The sequence below is a fragment of the Melanostigma gelatinosum genome, assembly GCF_949748355.1.
Source record: "Melanostigma gelatinosum genome assembly, chromosome: 13".
Taxonomy (NCBI): domain Eukaryota; kingdom Metazoa; phylum Chordata; class Actinopteri; order Perciformes; family Zoarcidae; genus Melanostigma; species Melanostigma gelatinosum.
Genome location: NC_136646.1, coordinates 14,973,284 through 14,989,531, shown reverse-complemented (window position 1 = coordinate 14,989,531; position 16,248 = coordinate 14,973,284). Strand labels below are relative to the sequence as shown.

Sequence of the window (16,248 nt, the reverse complement as noted above, 5' to 3'; positions counted from 1 at the left end):
GAGTTTATTTTTGCAGAGAACAAAATCCTCCAGGTCAGAAGTCAAGAAAGTGAGCAGTCCTTGTCGGTGCTTGGATGTCTTTCCACATCCTTACATCACATCGCCCTCACTGGTCCAGAGGAAACACTGTTAACGAAGGCCGTACATCACTAAAGTCTGCAGCATTTCAAAGCCTTCACTCCTGCTGAGACAGGAAACCGTCTCAGATGTGATCCAGAGGACCATCAATAACATTTAAAATGCCTCTTCAATCAATTTCATCAAACATAACCTGGTCGAAACATGCCACTTCAGCTCACCCTACATCTGCTGAGTCTGCTGAGCGGCCTCAGTATTGATCTGTTCTCACCTCTGAGACGAAGCCCAGAGGTGGTTTAACGTTGTGGACAACGTCGTGATAAGTGGTTGAGATCTGGATGTTAAGCGTTACTCTTGTCAATATCTGGTGTCAGACTAAAAGACAAGCCAGAGAGCGAGAGAGAGAGAGAGAGAGAGAGAGAGAGGGGGGAAGTGTGAATATAGATATTTCAACATTGCTATTACAGTGAGGTGGGAGGGTGTGAAGGGGAGGTTAAATGCAACCACTTGGTGATCGTCGCCTTCTGCCTTGAGGCTTCGTAACTCATCGATTGTCAGGTTTTGCAGCTGCATCGTAAAACAAAAACAAAACTCGCACCAAGTACGGTGTCACTGTGATGTCTGCAGTCAGGTGCAGACAGGTGCATCTCGGCCCCATGAGGTGCTTTTGGTGATACATCTCAAGAGTCCTGTGTGCGAGTCTGTTCTTTATCTGACTACTCGTGACAGCTATCTCCACTTGAACCAACCACAAGTGAGCCCACCCTTTTTTTTGCTACTTTGTCACCCCTCTCTGTCTCTCAAGTCCCTTTGTCTTCCGCGGCCCCTTTGAAGCAACTTCTCCACACAGATTTGTTTTTGTTTTTTCTTGTTTTTCAGTTACAGAGAGAGCACTCTGTCGGTATGTCCAAGGGTGGATATCCGTCTGTGTGTGTGGTGGACACTCACACCACCCGGCCTGAAGTGCCACCCAGGCTGATCCAGGGGAGACGGCGTGCCGGGGTGGCGCAGACCCTGCTGTTCCTGCTGGTGAGCGTGGCGTTGTGCGGCATGGCCATAGAAGCCTGCTTCATCTACCGTCTCTACCGACCGGGGTCTGTGAGTATCAACCCGATTTCTCTGAGTCGCCTGTGACTTCTTATCAATGGAGTTTCACTTTGATTCATTTACTTTTTAATCTCATTCAGCTGGAACACTTGTTTTTTCTCACTTTCACTTTTCTTTCACTGTTTTCTAACAGTTTTCTCTTGTTTTTCCGTCTCCTTCGACGCAAAAAAACTCTTTCTGTTTTGTTTTCGTGTCGATAGCACCTTTTCATTTCCACCAATTGGAAGTATTCAACTTTTCTCAGCAACATCTTTTCTGTAAAAACTTCAGTCCCATGTATTTATATTGTAATATTGTTTTTTTTTTTATCACAAATGGAATTACTTGAAATTAATGTCAACATTGTGAGTTTTATTTAATAAACATACAATACAAAGTAGAGACGTGAGAACAGTTGTCACACGCGTGTCGGAAACTGTCTGCTCTGCTGTCAAACGTACCGTAACCAAAGTGGAAACTTCCGCTGTGCAAGAGTCAGATCTGTGATTCCAGATATTCCCATAGTGTCTTCATGGAGTTATGGTGTGGATTTATAAAAACAATGTCATTAAAGTTCTGGCTCCACTTTATACAATGCTTCTCTTTCGTCAACATGTATGTGAAGGATTGTGTTCATGTTTAGTGACGCGAAGGACTCTCGTGATGGAAACAAAACTGAATCATATGAATGTTTTTTTTTCTTTTTTTTCAAAAAATTGCTGACGGAGAAATAATTTCACTATTATGGGGAAGAGAGTAGAGATGGAGAAGTGCGGCCCATTTATTGAAAGCGCCACAGAACCCGGGTGTCAGCGGCGTGCGGACGTGATGGCCGGTAATATTGGACGGACAGTGTTTTCACCGAATCGCTGTGACTCAGTTTCCTGTCGTCGTCCGATGCTCTGTGTGATGGCAGCAGTCACGAGGGGGGGATGGCATGGCTCTCTTGTTGGGCAGACATGGTTATATACAAACAAGGGACGCTGGGGAATAGAAAATGGTCTATTTCCTGTCGCACGAATGTGATCTTTCTTCAGCTCATTCCCGGAGAGACGGACCTGTCCTACTTTGTTCTGCAAAAAGGAAACATCGTAGCAAGACAGAAAACTCATTTCAGATTTTACGATTGAATGTGCTCGTAGTTTTTTTTTTTTACATCTTATACTTACAACTTGGTCACGTATCAGCCACTACAGTGATGGCGTGTGAATGCTCACAAACACAAACAAACATGCAACCGAGAGGTAAACCATTTTTCCTTCCATTGCAGGCCGCCTCAGCATCGTCCTCTAAGCTCATCGCGGGTATGTCTCAGCGCTGATTACTCAACCGATGAATATCCCTTCACTTCCACATCAATGACACTTTGTCTGCTCCTCACACAGATCCAGTCGTTACTTCTCCCCCTAAACCTCTTGTTATTCCTCCTTCCAAACCGGTTGCACATCTGACAGGTGAGACCAGTGTTCATATTCCTTATACTAACACAGCGTCCACATTTACTGCAAATGCAGAAACTCCATGACACATATGGTTGTGGCTGTTGCCCTTTGTAGTTAAATTCATCATTTAAAATGATGAATATGTTATATGAATAATCAGACTTCACATTGTTGCTGTTTTTTTTTCTCCCAGATGGACAAGATGTAGTTCACGATGCAAAAATCATGGCGTGGAGCATGGATGCCGGCCCTCTCCTCTATGAAATGGACTACAAAGACAACAGCCTCGTTATTCAGAAGGAGGGTTATTACTATGTCTATTCCAAGGTTTCCTTCTTAGACATTGATGTATTTTACCACTGTGTTAATCGGAGAACTGAACGGTACCTAGGCGGAAGTATTCCCCTCCTGATGTTGTTGTGAAAAAATGTGATGTTGTTGTCTTTCACACTTAGAGCAGGTTTAAGAATGAAACAGAAGCTCTCAGAGGCGTATAGTTAAATCAAAGCAATAGATTTATTTATCAACAGAGTCATTCAGCCCAGCTATCAAAAACAAGCTTGGGTGCTAATGGATGAACCTCGCAGAGATTCACCATGAGACACGCTTCAACACATCAGCGTGAAACTTAATATAGGGGTTCCACCCCTTGCTACACATTGGCCAAAGTCAAAGATGCAGGCGTGGCACGTTTGTACGTTATGGCACCTGGATGGAAGCCGTGGATGTCCATCCACCTTGGCCCCTCCTAGTAGGCGTTGGTTTCCATCAGTGTGAGTGAGGAGTTCCATGCGAGAGGTCCTAAGAAGGAGTGTGTGAAGAAGCCGGGCTCAGCTGGGGCGGTGGCCCTCGCTTGAATCTCACTGTCTATTGTGTCTTCCTTATCTTCTCTAAAGATGGCTGCCTGTTCCTTGTGTCGCAGTTAAATAAGTAACCTTTCACCTGCTTCTCTCTGGCCTTGCTGTGTTGTGAGCACTGTATAAGTGATTAATAGAGCTGTATATAAACTAATGGTTATTAAAACTACAAATATGCTAGTGATTAATTAAACTGTATATAAGTCAATTGCTACTTAAAGCTGCATATAAGCTAGCTGTTAATTAAACTGTATATAAGCTAGTTGCTACTTAAAGCTGCATATGAACTAGCTGCTGATTAAGCTGTATATAAGCTAATTTTCTCAACAAATCCCTCTCTTGACGTCTGAAGGACGTCACTTTCTTTACCTTTCCTGCCCTGTTCACACGCTGGTGTCTGCCTCTGCCTCTCCTGACCCTACCAGGCTGTTCTGCTCTTCCCATACTGGGTAAGCTCCATAAGGAGGGGGTGGTAATGGTTCCTTGGAGAGGGCAGTGGTGATAGGACGGCCAACCAAAGAACGAATACAGGGTATTATACAACATTCACATGAGACCAATATTGCAATGAACACACCCGCTGACACTGCTATTGACAAGATCAGGTGCTTCCATTTTCCAAACATGTTTTCCATCCAATCTCCAAATGGATCGTTCACACCTGATGCTTCCTGCATTTCGTTTGACAGTGCCCTCAGACTATTCAGTGCTTTTGTGACTGAACCGTCCGGCGCAGTATTGTTGGGGATGTTAGTGCAACACAGATCTCCAAACATTGAGCAAAAGCTCCAAAGCCATTTTGTTTTGCATAGAAATCAAAGAAGTGGGGCCAGCTGCTCAGCCAGACCCTCTATTGCATCCCTAGTATGATTAGCCAAACGAAGAACATTGTAATGCACATAATTGATACGATCAACATTTTTATTCACAGTTATCCATGGAATAATACTTGCGATACTCTCAAAACCTACTGCAATTTGATATACCAATTTGTATTGATTAGGCACTCCTCTGGTTCACTCTGATTGTATCTATGTAGGTTGGACCTTTGTCCAGACTGAACTATCCTACTGCAGTTGCTCTTTTTGCTAAGATATGTCTGCGTCTGTGTTGGGTCAGGTTTTGTACTTTAAATATGGATGCCAGAGTAGTGCAATTTGGTGGAGTAGCCATTTTAGTCATATTTGTCATGCATGCGTATCCTGTTGGGTCAGATTCAGGATATAGTGGTGCTGGTTCGGTGAACCTAGCTGGTCTAGCTGCAGCACAAGCTATACAGCCACCCATTTTTTTTTTTGTTTATAGCATTATCAACAATTCAATTTAACCAAACATTGTCGTTTCCATGTCCTGTAGCTAATTGGATCACCTGTTGGTGGTTGCTGAAAAGTCAAATTACAAATTACAAAACAAATTATGCATTTTGCGTCAGATTACCTCGGACCTCTGCTAGAGGTCTGGACGGCTCAGGTGCTGGGGCACAGTGTGACAGGTGGTGCCAAGGTGCTCCTGCTTTACTTATGACTTGGACCGAGTGTGAAGTAACCTCCTTCACTTCGTACGGCCCTGTCCACCTGGGGTCAGTTCACTTTTCTTATGAACTTTGACCCTGACCCAGTCACCCTCTCGGATGAGATTTTTACCTTTTCCTGGTCAGCTGCACTGGTTCGCTGGACCTGTTTGGAGAGAGCCTCCGTGAGAATGATTAATGCAGTCACATATGCCTTCATTTCAACTTGCTGCACATCTAAGTATATGTACATCTATGTATCTATGTATATCTATGTATATGACTACCGTCTCTTGGAGGACCAGGCATTTGCCTCCTTGTCATTAACTCATGTGGTGAAAGATGCGTCTTATTTCCTTGTGCGCTCCTCACTGCCATTAGAGCTAATGGTAAAATTTCAACCCATGTCAGCTTTGATGCTACACATGTTTTCGCTATTTTTGATTTTAGCGTCTGATTTGCCCTCTCTACCAGTCCTTGTGACTGTGGATGATACACCGATCCAGATCTACTTCCTGCAAATGCTTATTACTGAAATGTGAACCATTATCGGAGTATCAGCTCTGTCTGCAGCCACTTCACTACTGTCTGTGCGTCTTCTTTTTTTTTAGTTGGGATTGCCTCCACCCACTTTGAGAATCTGTCAACCATTACCAAGATGAGTAAAGTCCATGCTGATGTCTTGGAAGCAGGCTGATGGTACAGGATAAGAGCCCATAGGTGTTTTGTACGGTTTTTTCTTTCACATTATGATCCCCACAGGTGGTGCATTTGTCGCAGAAGAGGCACAGTGCTTGCATTCTTTGCAATGTTCTTTTCTTTCCTTCGTGCGTGCCTTTCTTCTGTATCTCAATCAGTGTTTCTTCAGTGATTTCTGGCTCTTGTATAGCTGTTTTCAGAACCATCTGTTTTGGTCTGTATCCTCTTCTTCTTTAGCCGCTTCATCTGCCATGTCGTTTCCTGCAGCTATTCTGGTCCTTGTTGTAGTGATGACGCCATATTGATTCCTCCTGTTTCATAGACAATATGTGCTTTTGTGCATTCTTTTGAATTTTCGATTTTCTTGCAGCTCCGAATGTGAATTTCTTTGCTTAGGAGGATTCTTTGATGCAGCTCCTTCTCTTTTCGATTTTCTTGCAGCTCCAAACATAGTCTCTTTCTCCCCCTTCTTTCTGATACAAAACTGCATTAACATCCCTCCTTTTGTTCAGAAACATCTATGTGGAAAGGGAATGAATAGTCAATTCTTGAAGTGCCGATGCATGTGACAGAGTCTACGTGAGAATGGTGAACACATCTTCTGTTTCTTGTGTTCAAACTAAAGGGGCTGAGTGTTTCATGATGGAGGATGCTTTGTCTGTGGCTGTGGGCTGTTAAGGGAATATGTGGGTCTGGAACTGGATATGACGTAGATATTGTGGCTAATAGTTGCAGCAGTGTCTCTGTTGTTGCCAGATATGTGAAAGATATTGCTGTTCAGCGTGATTCTGGCTTCTTGGATGCTGATTGCCTGTCTCTCTCTGATAGTTTCCTCTTCTTCCATGTGGTGAGCCTTGTTGTTGTTGACCACGCGTGCGGCAGTCTCGTGAATAGTGACCAGGTTTTCCACAGTTGTAGCAGTAGAAAGTTCGTCCGTGCTGTTTCTTTTTCTTTTTAGCAGGCTTTGGGGCCACGTCAAGCTTTGCCAGCTGTATTGACACTTTTAGTGCTTCGAGCTCCATATCTGTTCTTTCCACAGCAGCTCTGTATTCATCATAAGTGTGTTCTTCACTTATTTGTTGCAGATTCTCTTCAGTGAGAGGACAGTTCAGCAGTTCTCCATCCCAAATGTCTTTATCTTTCCATCTCTTTATCATTCTTTTGTACGCTTGTTGTTCCACCGGCCAATGTTTGATTCTTCCATTCATCCTGCTCTGATCCTGGACATCATTCTCCAAGTTGCACAGACAAGAGGTGTATTTCGCAGCCATGATGTCCCTCTCTGCAATAATCAATAGAAAGTCTGAAATCAGTATTCCCAAATGTCCACATGATGGAGCCAAAGCTCCTATCCACTGTTCCTGTTGCAGTTCTTGGAGTGGCCACAGAAAAGCCAAATTGCATGTCAAATGTTTTTCTTTTTTCTTCCCAGGTTGTGAAGTGCCAGCAGAGGGAGCCAAACCTCCTCTTATGCCTTCAATTGACATGTTTGCTCTCTGAATTCACACTGGCCCTCGTTCACAACCTTGCTTTCTCTGGTATGTGTGTGTGTGAAATGCTGATCTATTTTATTATTAACACTTAGGGTGAAGAAGACGAAAACAGTAATGTTCTAAACATATTTCGAAGTCTCTGTGTGGATAGATAAGCAGAACACTCTGTTCCTGCGTTAAGATGGCAGTTTTCTTGCCCTAATCTGATGGGTTTAAGCGAGCAGATACTTTCAGGGTCACTGATCTTTATTCCTGTCGTACGAAAGGATGACGGAGTGCTCCTCTCGGCGTTTTAAACCTTCATACAGTGACCTCACAACTCCGCAATATAGCTTTACAAGTATAACGCATATTATTTAACAGTGTATGAATATATTTTATTTATAACTCCCCCTTTATACCCCTGCTAGGTGTGAACGTCTATGTTTTAATTACACATGCAATGGATGTAACTAAATGTTTTATAAGGCAGAGAGAGACAACCTTGCCCCCACCTTTTTAAATATCTTCCGCTAACTGTCTTTGTAAGTGGACACAAAGCAAGGCCGCATCTGTGTTTTTTATCAGGAGTAGTCAAATCCTCCCTAATATTCCCACCGCCAGTCTTGACTAAATGAATAGAAGATTTGTAGCAGCTGTTAACCTTGTATATTCATACTTTTAGCGACTGTCTGGCTGGAACAATAGAAGCTGTGTATTAGCTTTAAAACTTTTTTTTTTTTTTTTTTTTCTTCCTGGTAGCATTCCTGGACTGCTGTGTTTCCGCATTACACTTTGCTAACGATCCCTAAGGAACACAATTTTCCAATAAATTTAACTATGCCAGTAAAACTGACACTTATATTAACCTCAGCTGTCTCTCAGCATATTCTAGTGATTTATGTGTGTGTGTGAATGTAACAGTCGTGTATAATGTGTGTTTTCCCTACTCTGGACACCAACCTTTGAAACAACACACCAACATTTTCAAACACCAAGCACGGCCTCAGCTGGCTGTCTCTAACGCACAAAGAAACTCAGAAACAGCATAAACTCTGAACCAGGTCTCAGCGCTTACATATATGCTCCTAATAATCGCACTCATTTAAACGAAATCGAATCCATACACAGCCGTGGTTATGTACGCTTCAAACATGCACTTTCATTCAAACAAAATTGCAACACACTGCCTTTTTTGAAATGCACAGAGATCACCAACACGGCAAAGGAATATCTTTAGTAATACAGACAAACAAATAAACAAAAGTTAAAACGTACAGCTCAGCAAATAGTCAACCGCATTCATACTAGATAATCACAACACATGCTGCCGTGTCTTTAAGCATAAATCAGTCACAAGCACGGAGTCAACCGCATTCATACTAGATAATCAAGACACACGCTGCCGTGTCTTTAAGCATAAATCAGTCACAAGCACGGAGTCAACCGCATTCATACTAGATAATCAAGACACACGCTGCCGTGTCTTTAAGCATAAATCAGTCACAACCACGGAGTTGTAGAAGAGATGTACAGCTCTTTTTACACACTCATCACATTCCATCAGCAAGCTCCTTTTTTTTTCTCAACCTCATCAAACAGACCAGCGCGCTACTGATCGTTCGATCACAACGCAAATGACATACAGCTTTTTAGCAACCAAAAAACAGTCAGATTATAAAGAATTCTTTCTCTATTCCTTGACAGTTAATCCACTTTATCAAACTAAACAAACAGACACCTCTTGGACGCCTGCACAAATGACAACTGCTTCTCAGCATTAAAACCAAATTTGCAATGCGCACAATTCACAAATACGGTCTAGAATGTAATTAATACCTTTACAAATGCAGTGAAACAATAAACACACATTAGAACATACACTGCTGTCTTTTTAAATATAAATCAGTCAGAAGCATGGCCTGCGGATGAGCTGATTCTTTTTCCTTTTGGACACACTTTCATCAGCAATGCATTTTAACCGCAATTTGTCTTTTTCCTCAATCTCAGCAAACCGACTGTGTACCGCTGATCTCTCGACCACGATACAAATGAAAAACAAATGCTTTTTCAGCAAACAATCAGTCAAATTATAATCAATTCTGTCCCTATCGTACACATATCAAAGAAAACAGCGCTATTTTAATGCATCACAGCGACCGCTGCGTATCATAAAACACAAGTACAATATCTGCTTTGGCTGGGCCGCGATCACGGACCTTCCGCGTGGAAGTCCGCGGTGCTACCAACCACACCACCAACACAATACATCAAACAACACAATTGTAATACACTTTTAAGTAACCTAGGACTCTGCGGGTCCTTTTCGCTTTAGGTACTTTATTACACAACGTCCATTATTAACGACACATCAATTAACGTAAATTTTGTGCTCTCGCCCAGAAACTCCGTCGAGGATTCTCTAAGCAGAGATATCATGGTTTTCCACTAAGCGCCGCACACAAATCTAGATCCGGAGATTTGATGATCTCAATAAGGTAATTTTCTCTTGGTCCGCTATCAATGATACATCGGCTAACTTAAAACTTGTGCTCCCATGCAGAAACTTTATAAGAGTTACTCTAAGCAGAGTAAACTTGGTTTTTACACCACACGTAACACACTCGATGTCTTGATACGAATATTTCACGGTCAATTCTCTCAATACAATTTACCAATGACATCAATAACATATACATATATCCCCGTCATGTTATACAATTTCTTCGTAGCCCAAGACGTCCTATAATTACGTTAAAGATTACGCTTTATTTGTGGCAGGAATTTGAGCGCTTCATGCGAGGCGCGTGACCGCGACAGAAGAGGCGCGCGACCGCGTCTCACACTACTTCACTCTACGCTGCCACAAAAAACATCATTTTTCGCCTTTTATCTAACGTCTTCTGATGGGCTCATTCATACATATGTACAAAAAAAACCCCAAATGCTGGGCTGAACAACCCTGCTGCTGTGTGATTATTCTTTACAATACTTTTAATGACTATGTCATACTTACAGTTCGGACAGTCGGATTTAATTTAGTTTTATGACTATAATACAATACGCAGAATTCAGTCAAATAGGCTTCTGCTCACCTTGTTAGTTGTGTCGACACTATCAGACTGTTCCCGAACTGCAGGCACGACCTGGTGGCAAATACCAGGGCTCCCAGCCTCCAGGGAGACTCGCAGTTTGTTTTCTGAAACACAGATAGAGAGGTCTGTTAACATTCCAACCCGATTGCTCTGTGTCGTATCTATCACGTCGGGGTCACCAAATTGTTGTGAAAAAATGTGATGTTGTTGTCTTTCACACTTAGAGCAGGTTTAAGAATGAAACAGAAGCTCTCAGAGGCGTATAGTTAAATCAAAGCAATAGATTTATTTATCAACAGAGTCATTCAGCCCAGCTATCAAAAACAAGCTTGGGTGCTAATGGATGAACCTCGCAGAGATTCACCATGAGACACGCTTCAACACATCAGCGTGAAACTTAATATAGGGGTTCCACCCCTTGCTACACATTGGCCAAAGTCAAAGATGCAGGCGTGGCACGTTTGTACGTTATGGCACCTGGATGGAAGCCGTGGATGTCCATCCACCTTGGCCCCTCCTAGTAGGCGTTGGTTTCCATCAGTGTGAGTGAGGAGTTCCATGCGAGAGGTCCTAAGAAGGAGTGTGTGAAGAAGCCGGGCTCAGCTGGGGCGGTGGCCCTCGCTTGAATCTCACTGTCTATTGTGTCTTCCTTATCTTCTCTAAAGATGGCTGCCTGTTCCTTGTGTCGCAGTTAAATAAGTAACCTTTCACCTGCTTCTCTCTGGCCTTGCTGTGTTGTGAGCACTGTATAAGTGATTAATAGAGCTGTATATAAACTAATGGTTATTAAAACTACAAATATGCTAGTGATTAATTAAACTGTATATAAGTCAATTGCTACTTAAAGCTGCATATAAGCTAGCTGTTAATTAAACTGTATATAAGCTAGTTGCTACTTAAAGCTGCATATGAACTAGCTGCTGATTAAGCTGTATATAAGCTAATTTTCTCAACAATGTCCAGAAGATTGTCAGGAGGGTCCAGCGCAATGCGATCCAACAGTTTCCTGGCTGGAGTGTTTCACCTCACAAAAGGCGACGCCCTGTTCGTGGAAGTGAGCGCTACCTCACACATTGCACGACTCAAGTCTTACGAGAACATCTTCGGTGCATATATGATATAAGTATCACATTGATATTTCGCTATGAGTCCCGACGTTTGGAAAAACAGTGAATAAAAGTGGACAATAGATGTTATGAGGCTTATATGAGGTCCACAACCGGAAACATAGGCAGGTGTGAAAACCCCATCGAGTGTTATGAAGGTCAGGACATTGCTGGGGGCTTTCCTATTGGAGGGGGGGGGGGGGGGGGAGGGGGGGGGGCTTTTTTAAGTGTTACAGTGTAAATAAGCTTTTTCTTATCGGGGATTTTTTTAATATACTTTAATCGTAATTGTCTGAATGTTGAAAAACGTTACTGAGTACAAACGTATGTTTCATGTTCATGCTGAAATTAAAAAGATACAAACTGTCTACTTATACATTTCTTTGCAGCCTTGCTGTGACACGTATTGCACTCTATTTATTGATCCCTTCAGTGGTAGAATTAAATATATGATTGCTTTATTTCTGCACAATAATGTTTTACAAAATACTGAAATAAACAGATCATGATCAAGTCGTGTTTGTCGGTTTATTTCTCTCAAGCCTTCTTTGAGGACATGGTGCAGCTGAAGTGGAACGTGTTTCCTGCTGCGTCAGACGAGCCCCGTGCAGAAGCCTTTGCTCAGTGGTCTCAGCAGCAACAGTTTCACACACTCGGTCCAACCACACGCCTCACACTGCAGAGAAAGTTTTTTTTTTAACAGTACAGTGTGATACATAATGTGTGAATGTGTCAACCTGAATGTGTTAATGCTATATCACTGCTTTTTCAGGACAGCAGTATAACTTACATGACAAATGTACTTGAGTTTGAGGTGTTTTAGAGGCACCAATATGTGGATTCCACACATTCAGATCAACATACTTGTCTCCTGTAATGCTTTGATTGTTTTCAATGCATCACCATGGTGACAAGCATGACGCCTTGTACAAACAAAAGGCCTCATCACCTTTGAACTTTTTTTTTGGTTTTTCTCTTTTGTATGTCACACAGTTACGCTTTCCCTTCAGCTTAGTCTGTTCGAAGAAGCTGCTCTTGAAAACGCCCACAGAGTTGTATGTTTGTAAACTGAAGAGGAAGTGGTAGTAAGGGGGGGTGGGGGGGGTGGTGGAGACATCAGTAGCTGACTCACTTTCCAACCCCAGTGGTGTACATTTAGCAGGACTGTGTGTGTGTGTGTGTGTGTGTGTGTGTGTGTACAGGTGGGCGGTTAATTCATTTTCCTTCAGACATGCACTACGAGTTTCCTCCAAATTGGTAAAACACTGTGAGTTGAGACAAATCACACTTTTGCTTTCGCTACATATAGTCTAAATTCATAAGTAAACATATGATCTTCATGCGTGGCCTTGGCTCAGAGCTCTTGTACAGTCTGCTGTCATGAATGCCTCTTGATGCGTGTGTGAGTCACTATCTTCCAGCGCTGGCTGACCCGCGAGGTGTGAGAGACCAGCAGTAGCAAAGGAGGGGGAGCCGTGTCAGCTGTGGTTGGGATTCATGCATTTGCAGTTTCTCTCATGATTCAAAACTTCAGAGATGACTTTTACAGAGGGTTTGTGGGGGTTGACGGTTCTCTTTATTTGCCTGTGATCTCCAGCTAATTATTTACGCTTCCATGTCTGAAACCAACATGTTCCATTGTTAAAGCACGTCTGTGTTGTCACACATCAATCTGTGGAGACTCTCAACATTCTTTTTCAACCACTACCTATTCGTCAGCCATGACTCTACAATGGACAAGGGCAACACCTTGTTTGTTTTCTGCACAGCAAACCTGAAAGGTGGTCCTGCAGCACGCAGTCCACAGCTAAATACTGTCCCCTTGTGTTGGTCTCTGGATCACGTAGAGAACAGTGGAGTGCTGATATTTGAATTACATGTCAGCAGTGCAGCCACAGGGTCCACTTTGCTGTTTAGTTTCCTGAAAACACCTTGAACTAAATAAATGATCACCTTTTTGGTTACACGTGTTTGGTAATGTTACCCCACTTTGGTTGGTATGTTCCCCAGTCCTTCTGGCCTGTGGGTCTTCTTTTCCACTCAAGTGTTGCACTTGTGACTCTTCATCCTGTAAGCTGTCCCCTGTAAACAATGCTGCGTTTGAACTACTCTGAGGCTAAAGGGACAGGAAATAGCAACTCAAATGTTCAAATGTAACGGTTAAGAGTGGTGAGCGAGGAGTCAGCTAGGCAGTCGATGGCAGGATAAAACTGGCAATAAAAGGTGTTTTCAGATCGTGTGAACCACCGCGACCACGAGAGCAAAATATGATGCAGGTTCCTGCAGCAGAATGCGAGATTAGCCGCGGACAGACACACTCACTCTCTCATTCACTCACTCAACTCAAATCACTCACTCATTTACTCACACACGATCGCATTATCAACAAGCAGAGATAATGATGACAGTTAAAGTGTTATAATTAATAATAGAATAATTACTCAATGTAATAATACAACTTATCTCTTCAAATCCAAAATAACAATGTGGAATAATTGCTTCTAAAATATATATATATATATATATGTTCCACAGTGTATTGTAGCAACATAAATTAGTATTGTACATTGAAGTTATCAAAATAACCCCAAAATAAAATGCTTCCAGTAGGTTACAACAGTAATGCTATGTTTGATCAAGGGAAAAAGTCCAGCCGCTGGATTTATGATGTTGTTCTCTCCTAAAAATCATCGATTAAATTCTGGCCTATCTATTGTTATAATGTGTGACATGTTTTACTAAAAACAACCTTGAAAGAGCATGTTGTTCAAAGATTGCACATTGAAAACATTTGGGTGGATGATGATGGAAATGAGGGTTTTCACAGAAGCTGCCGCAGGTCTCTGTGCGGATGCACGACTCGACATCGATGGGTGGAAATCAAAGGTGGGAACAAACCAACCCATGGAGAGGCCTTTAATAAATGAGACCGAGTGGGTGGTAAATGGCTCCGTTATTGGCATTTGAATTCAACTTCTTGGACCTTTCCTACTCGGTAATCGAAAGCTGTGGTGGCAACAGCTAGGTATGGGACTCTTGGCTGAGGTTTGGAACAGTTTTTAGGTGAAACCTCAGTAACCTGGAAAATATGTGTCTTGGCGGTGATGACTGACATCATGTTCCAGTGACCTTTTGTGTACTGGGTCTGTATTGTTGTGTCAGATAGGCTGCTGGTTGTTTGTGTAAGGTGCAGATTTATATTTATTTGTCTTTGTCAGAGTCTGGAGGGAATATTCTTCGACAGCATACGGCTGTTTCTTTGTATTAGTGACTCATTGTCTGCGGGGTCCCACTGTTAACTCATGCCCTCTCACTTTCTCTTTATATCCAGGGTCTCGACAATGACTCACAGTCACACTCATTCAACTGATTTCATTCGCTCTGTTGAGCTCCATATCGGGGCTTTCAAACACATCAAATGTAATAAACAGTATGAACATTGTTTTTTTTTTTTTAATTAGGGAGATGTTGTCATGGCAGGAGTTACAGTATGTTGTTGCGGTCGGACGTGAAGACACAATTGTTTAAATGTTCCCAGAATATACGCAATGCTTTCGTGAATGCATATTCACACTGATGGTCTCGGGTTGCGAGCAGCTACTTGTTGCGTTAAAAATAACTGAAAACCATTGACAAAACCAAACATTTCCTTCAACAACATGAAACTTTACGCATCAACCACCACAAGTCGTGATTTCATGTGTCATAACGTGCTATACAGGTAGAGAAGGATACGTGGAGGTTAGTTCTGTCAAGTCTTCTCACTTTCCATTTTAAATGAACATATAATATTAATGTATGTCACTGTTTTTTTACATGGTCAACAAACACATTTTGTTGCAATCATTACAGATTGTGTAAAGACCATAATATCCCGTAACTATCTAAACAAATAAATCATATTTTGTCCTTTTTCTTACCAACCATGTTGTCGAGTTTGTACACTTTTAGCGAGATATAATTACTGTAAATAATAAAGAAAACACTGTACGTTCCTGTGCCTCGCTAACAACATATGCATACCACACAGTGACATACATTGAATATTATCTTATTTGCTGACCTTCCCATGGGATTTTGTTAAATACAGCATATATCTGTGTGTGGTTTAATATATATTTTAGGTCCAAACAATAAATAAATACAACATAAATATAATTCAAACTGTTTAAAACGTATCTGGAAATAAATCAGGATAGAAGCTGTGGTGCAAATAACACAGTTCTGCACTTCAGAATAATACATTCTTGCAGATAAAAACAACACATTTTAAATCGAAGAAACTCCAACAAGGTAAAAAACAAAACAATCAAGTGGACTGGTTCACTCTAAACACCTCCTCCACCGACTAAAGATGTGCTCCTCGATCACAGCGATTTGAGGAGCAATGAAAACTTTGCTTTTCCAATTCAAGAAATACCCCCAAACAGGCAGTGCACATCATGTTCTCTCTGTCGTAACACAGCTGAGTTTGATGTGTCGGTTTGAAAAAAACAGCAGAGAAAGCAGATTTGTAGTGATGACGTCAAACCGTAGACTGATCCTGAAGCTGCTTTACTTTGCTGAAATTATTGGACGTCAAATCGATGTAAATTGTGTTTTCTGATGGATTTTTTTAGTAAACCACAATTTAAAGGGGTGAGGATTTTTCCCAGCCTGTGGCTAAAATACATTCTTCAGTCACCTCTCGGACTGCAGGAAGAAAGTGATCTGCTGATCTGCTGATCCAAAGACAATAGGTCTTCTGACAGTTTCCCTTGACCATGCCATTGAGAATAAAGATGTATCAGCGCTTCTTATTAGGCATGTAGATGATGTCCAGGTGGGTAAGACTTTCATTTATTACAGTGGTTGGCAGGTTAACCTCCAGAGTTGCTTCAGCAGGCAGGAACTCTACCTTGCC

General features: G+C 42.0%; 1 protein-coding gene and 1 long non-coding RNA gene across 3 annotated transcripts; one reads left to right on the top strand and one right to left on the bottom strand.

Annotated features, from left to right (window-relative positions):
- The first annotated feature begins 910 nt into the window (after positions 1-910).
- tnfsf14 (TNF superfamily member 14) lies at positions 911-11,501 on the top strand. 2 transcript variants are annotated; one of them, XM_079281155.1, is made up of 5 exons: positions 911-1,107; positions 2,435-2,468; positions 2,550-2,618; positions 2,800-3,025; positions 11,203-11,501. In XM_079281155.1, exons 1-5 carry the CDS (start codon positions 982-984, stop codon positions 11,360-11,362), a joined length of 615 nt encoding a protein of 204 aa, XP_079137281.1. In that variant the 5' UTR covers positions 911-981; the 3' UTR covers positions 11,363-11,501. The 2 variants fall into 2 exon arrangements, with proteins under 2 accessions (XP_079137281.1, XP_079137280.1); XM_079281154.1 differs by having other exon boundaries at positions 911-1,176.
- Positions 3,099-11,188, bottom strand: LOC306786395. Its single transcript, XR_013772484.1, has 2 exons — positions 10,240-11,188; positions 3,099-5,139 (listed from the first exon to the last, which is right to left on the bottom strand). It is a non-coding gene; the product is annotated as an uncharacterized lncRNA (long non-coding RNA).
- Positions 11,502-16,248: the final 4,747 nt, after the last annotated feature.

Coding starts and splice junctions, on each gene's coding strand:
- tnfsf14 (XM_079281154.1), top strand. CDS start 982: ATGTCCAAGGGTGGATATCCGTCTGTGTGTGTGGTGGACACTCACACC. Junction 2,469..2,549: donor GTCCTCTAAGCTCATCGCGG/GTATGTCTCAGC, acceptor CTCCTCACACAG/ATCCAGTCGTTACTTCTCCC. Junction 2,619..2,799: donor ACCGGTTGCACATCTGACAG/GTGAGACCAGTG, acceptor TTTTTCTCCCAG/ATGGACAAGATGTAGTTCAC.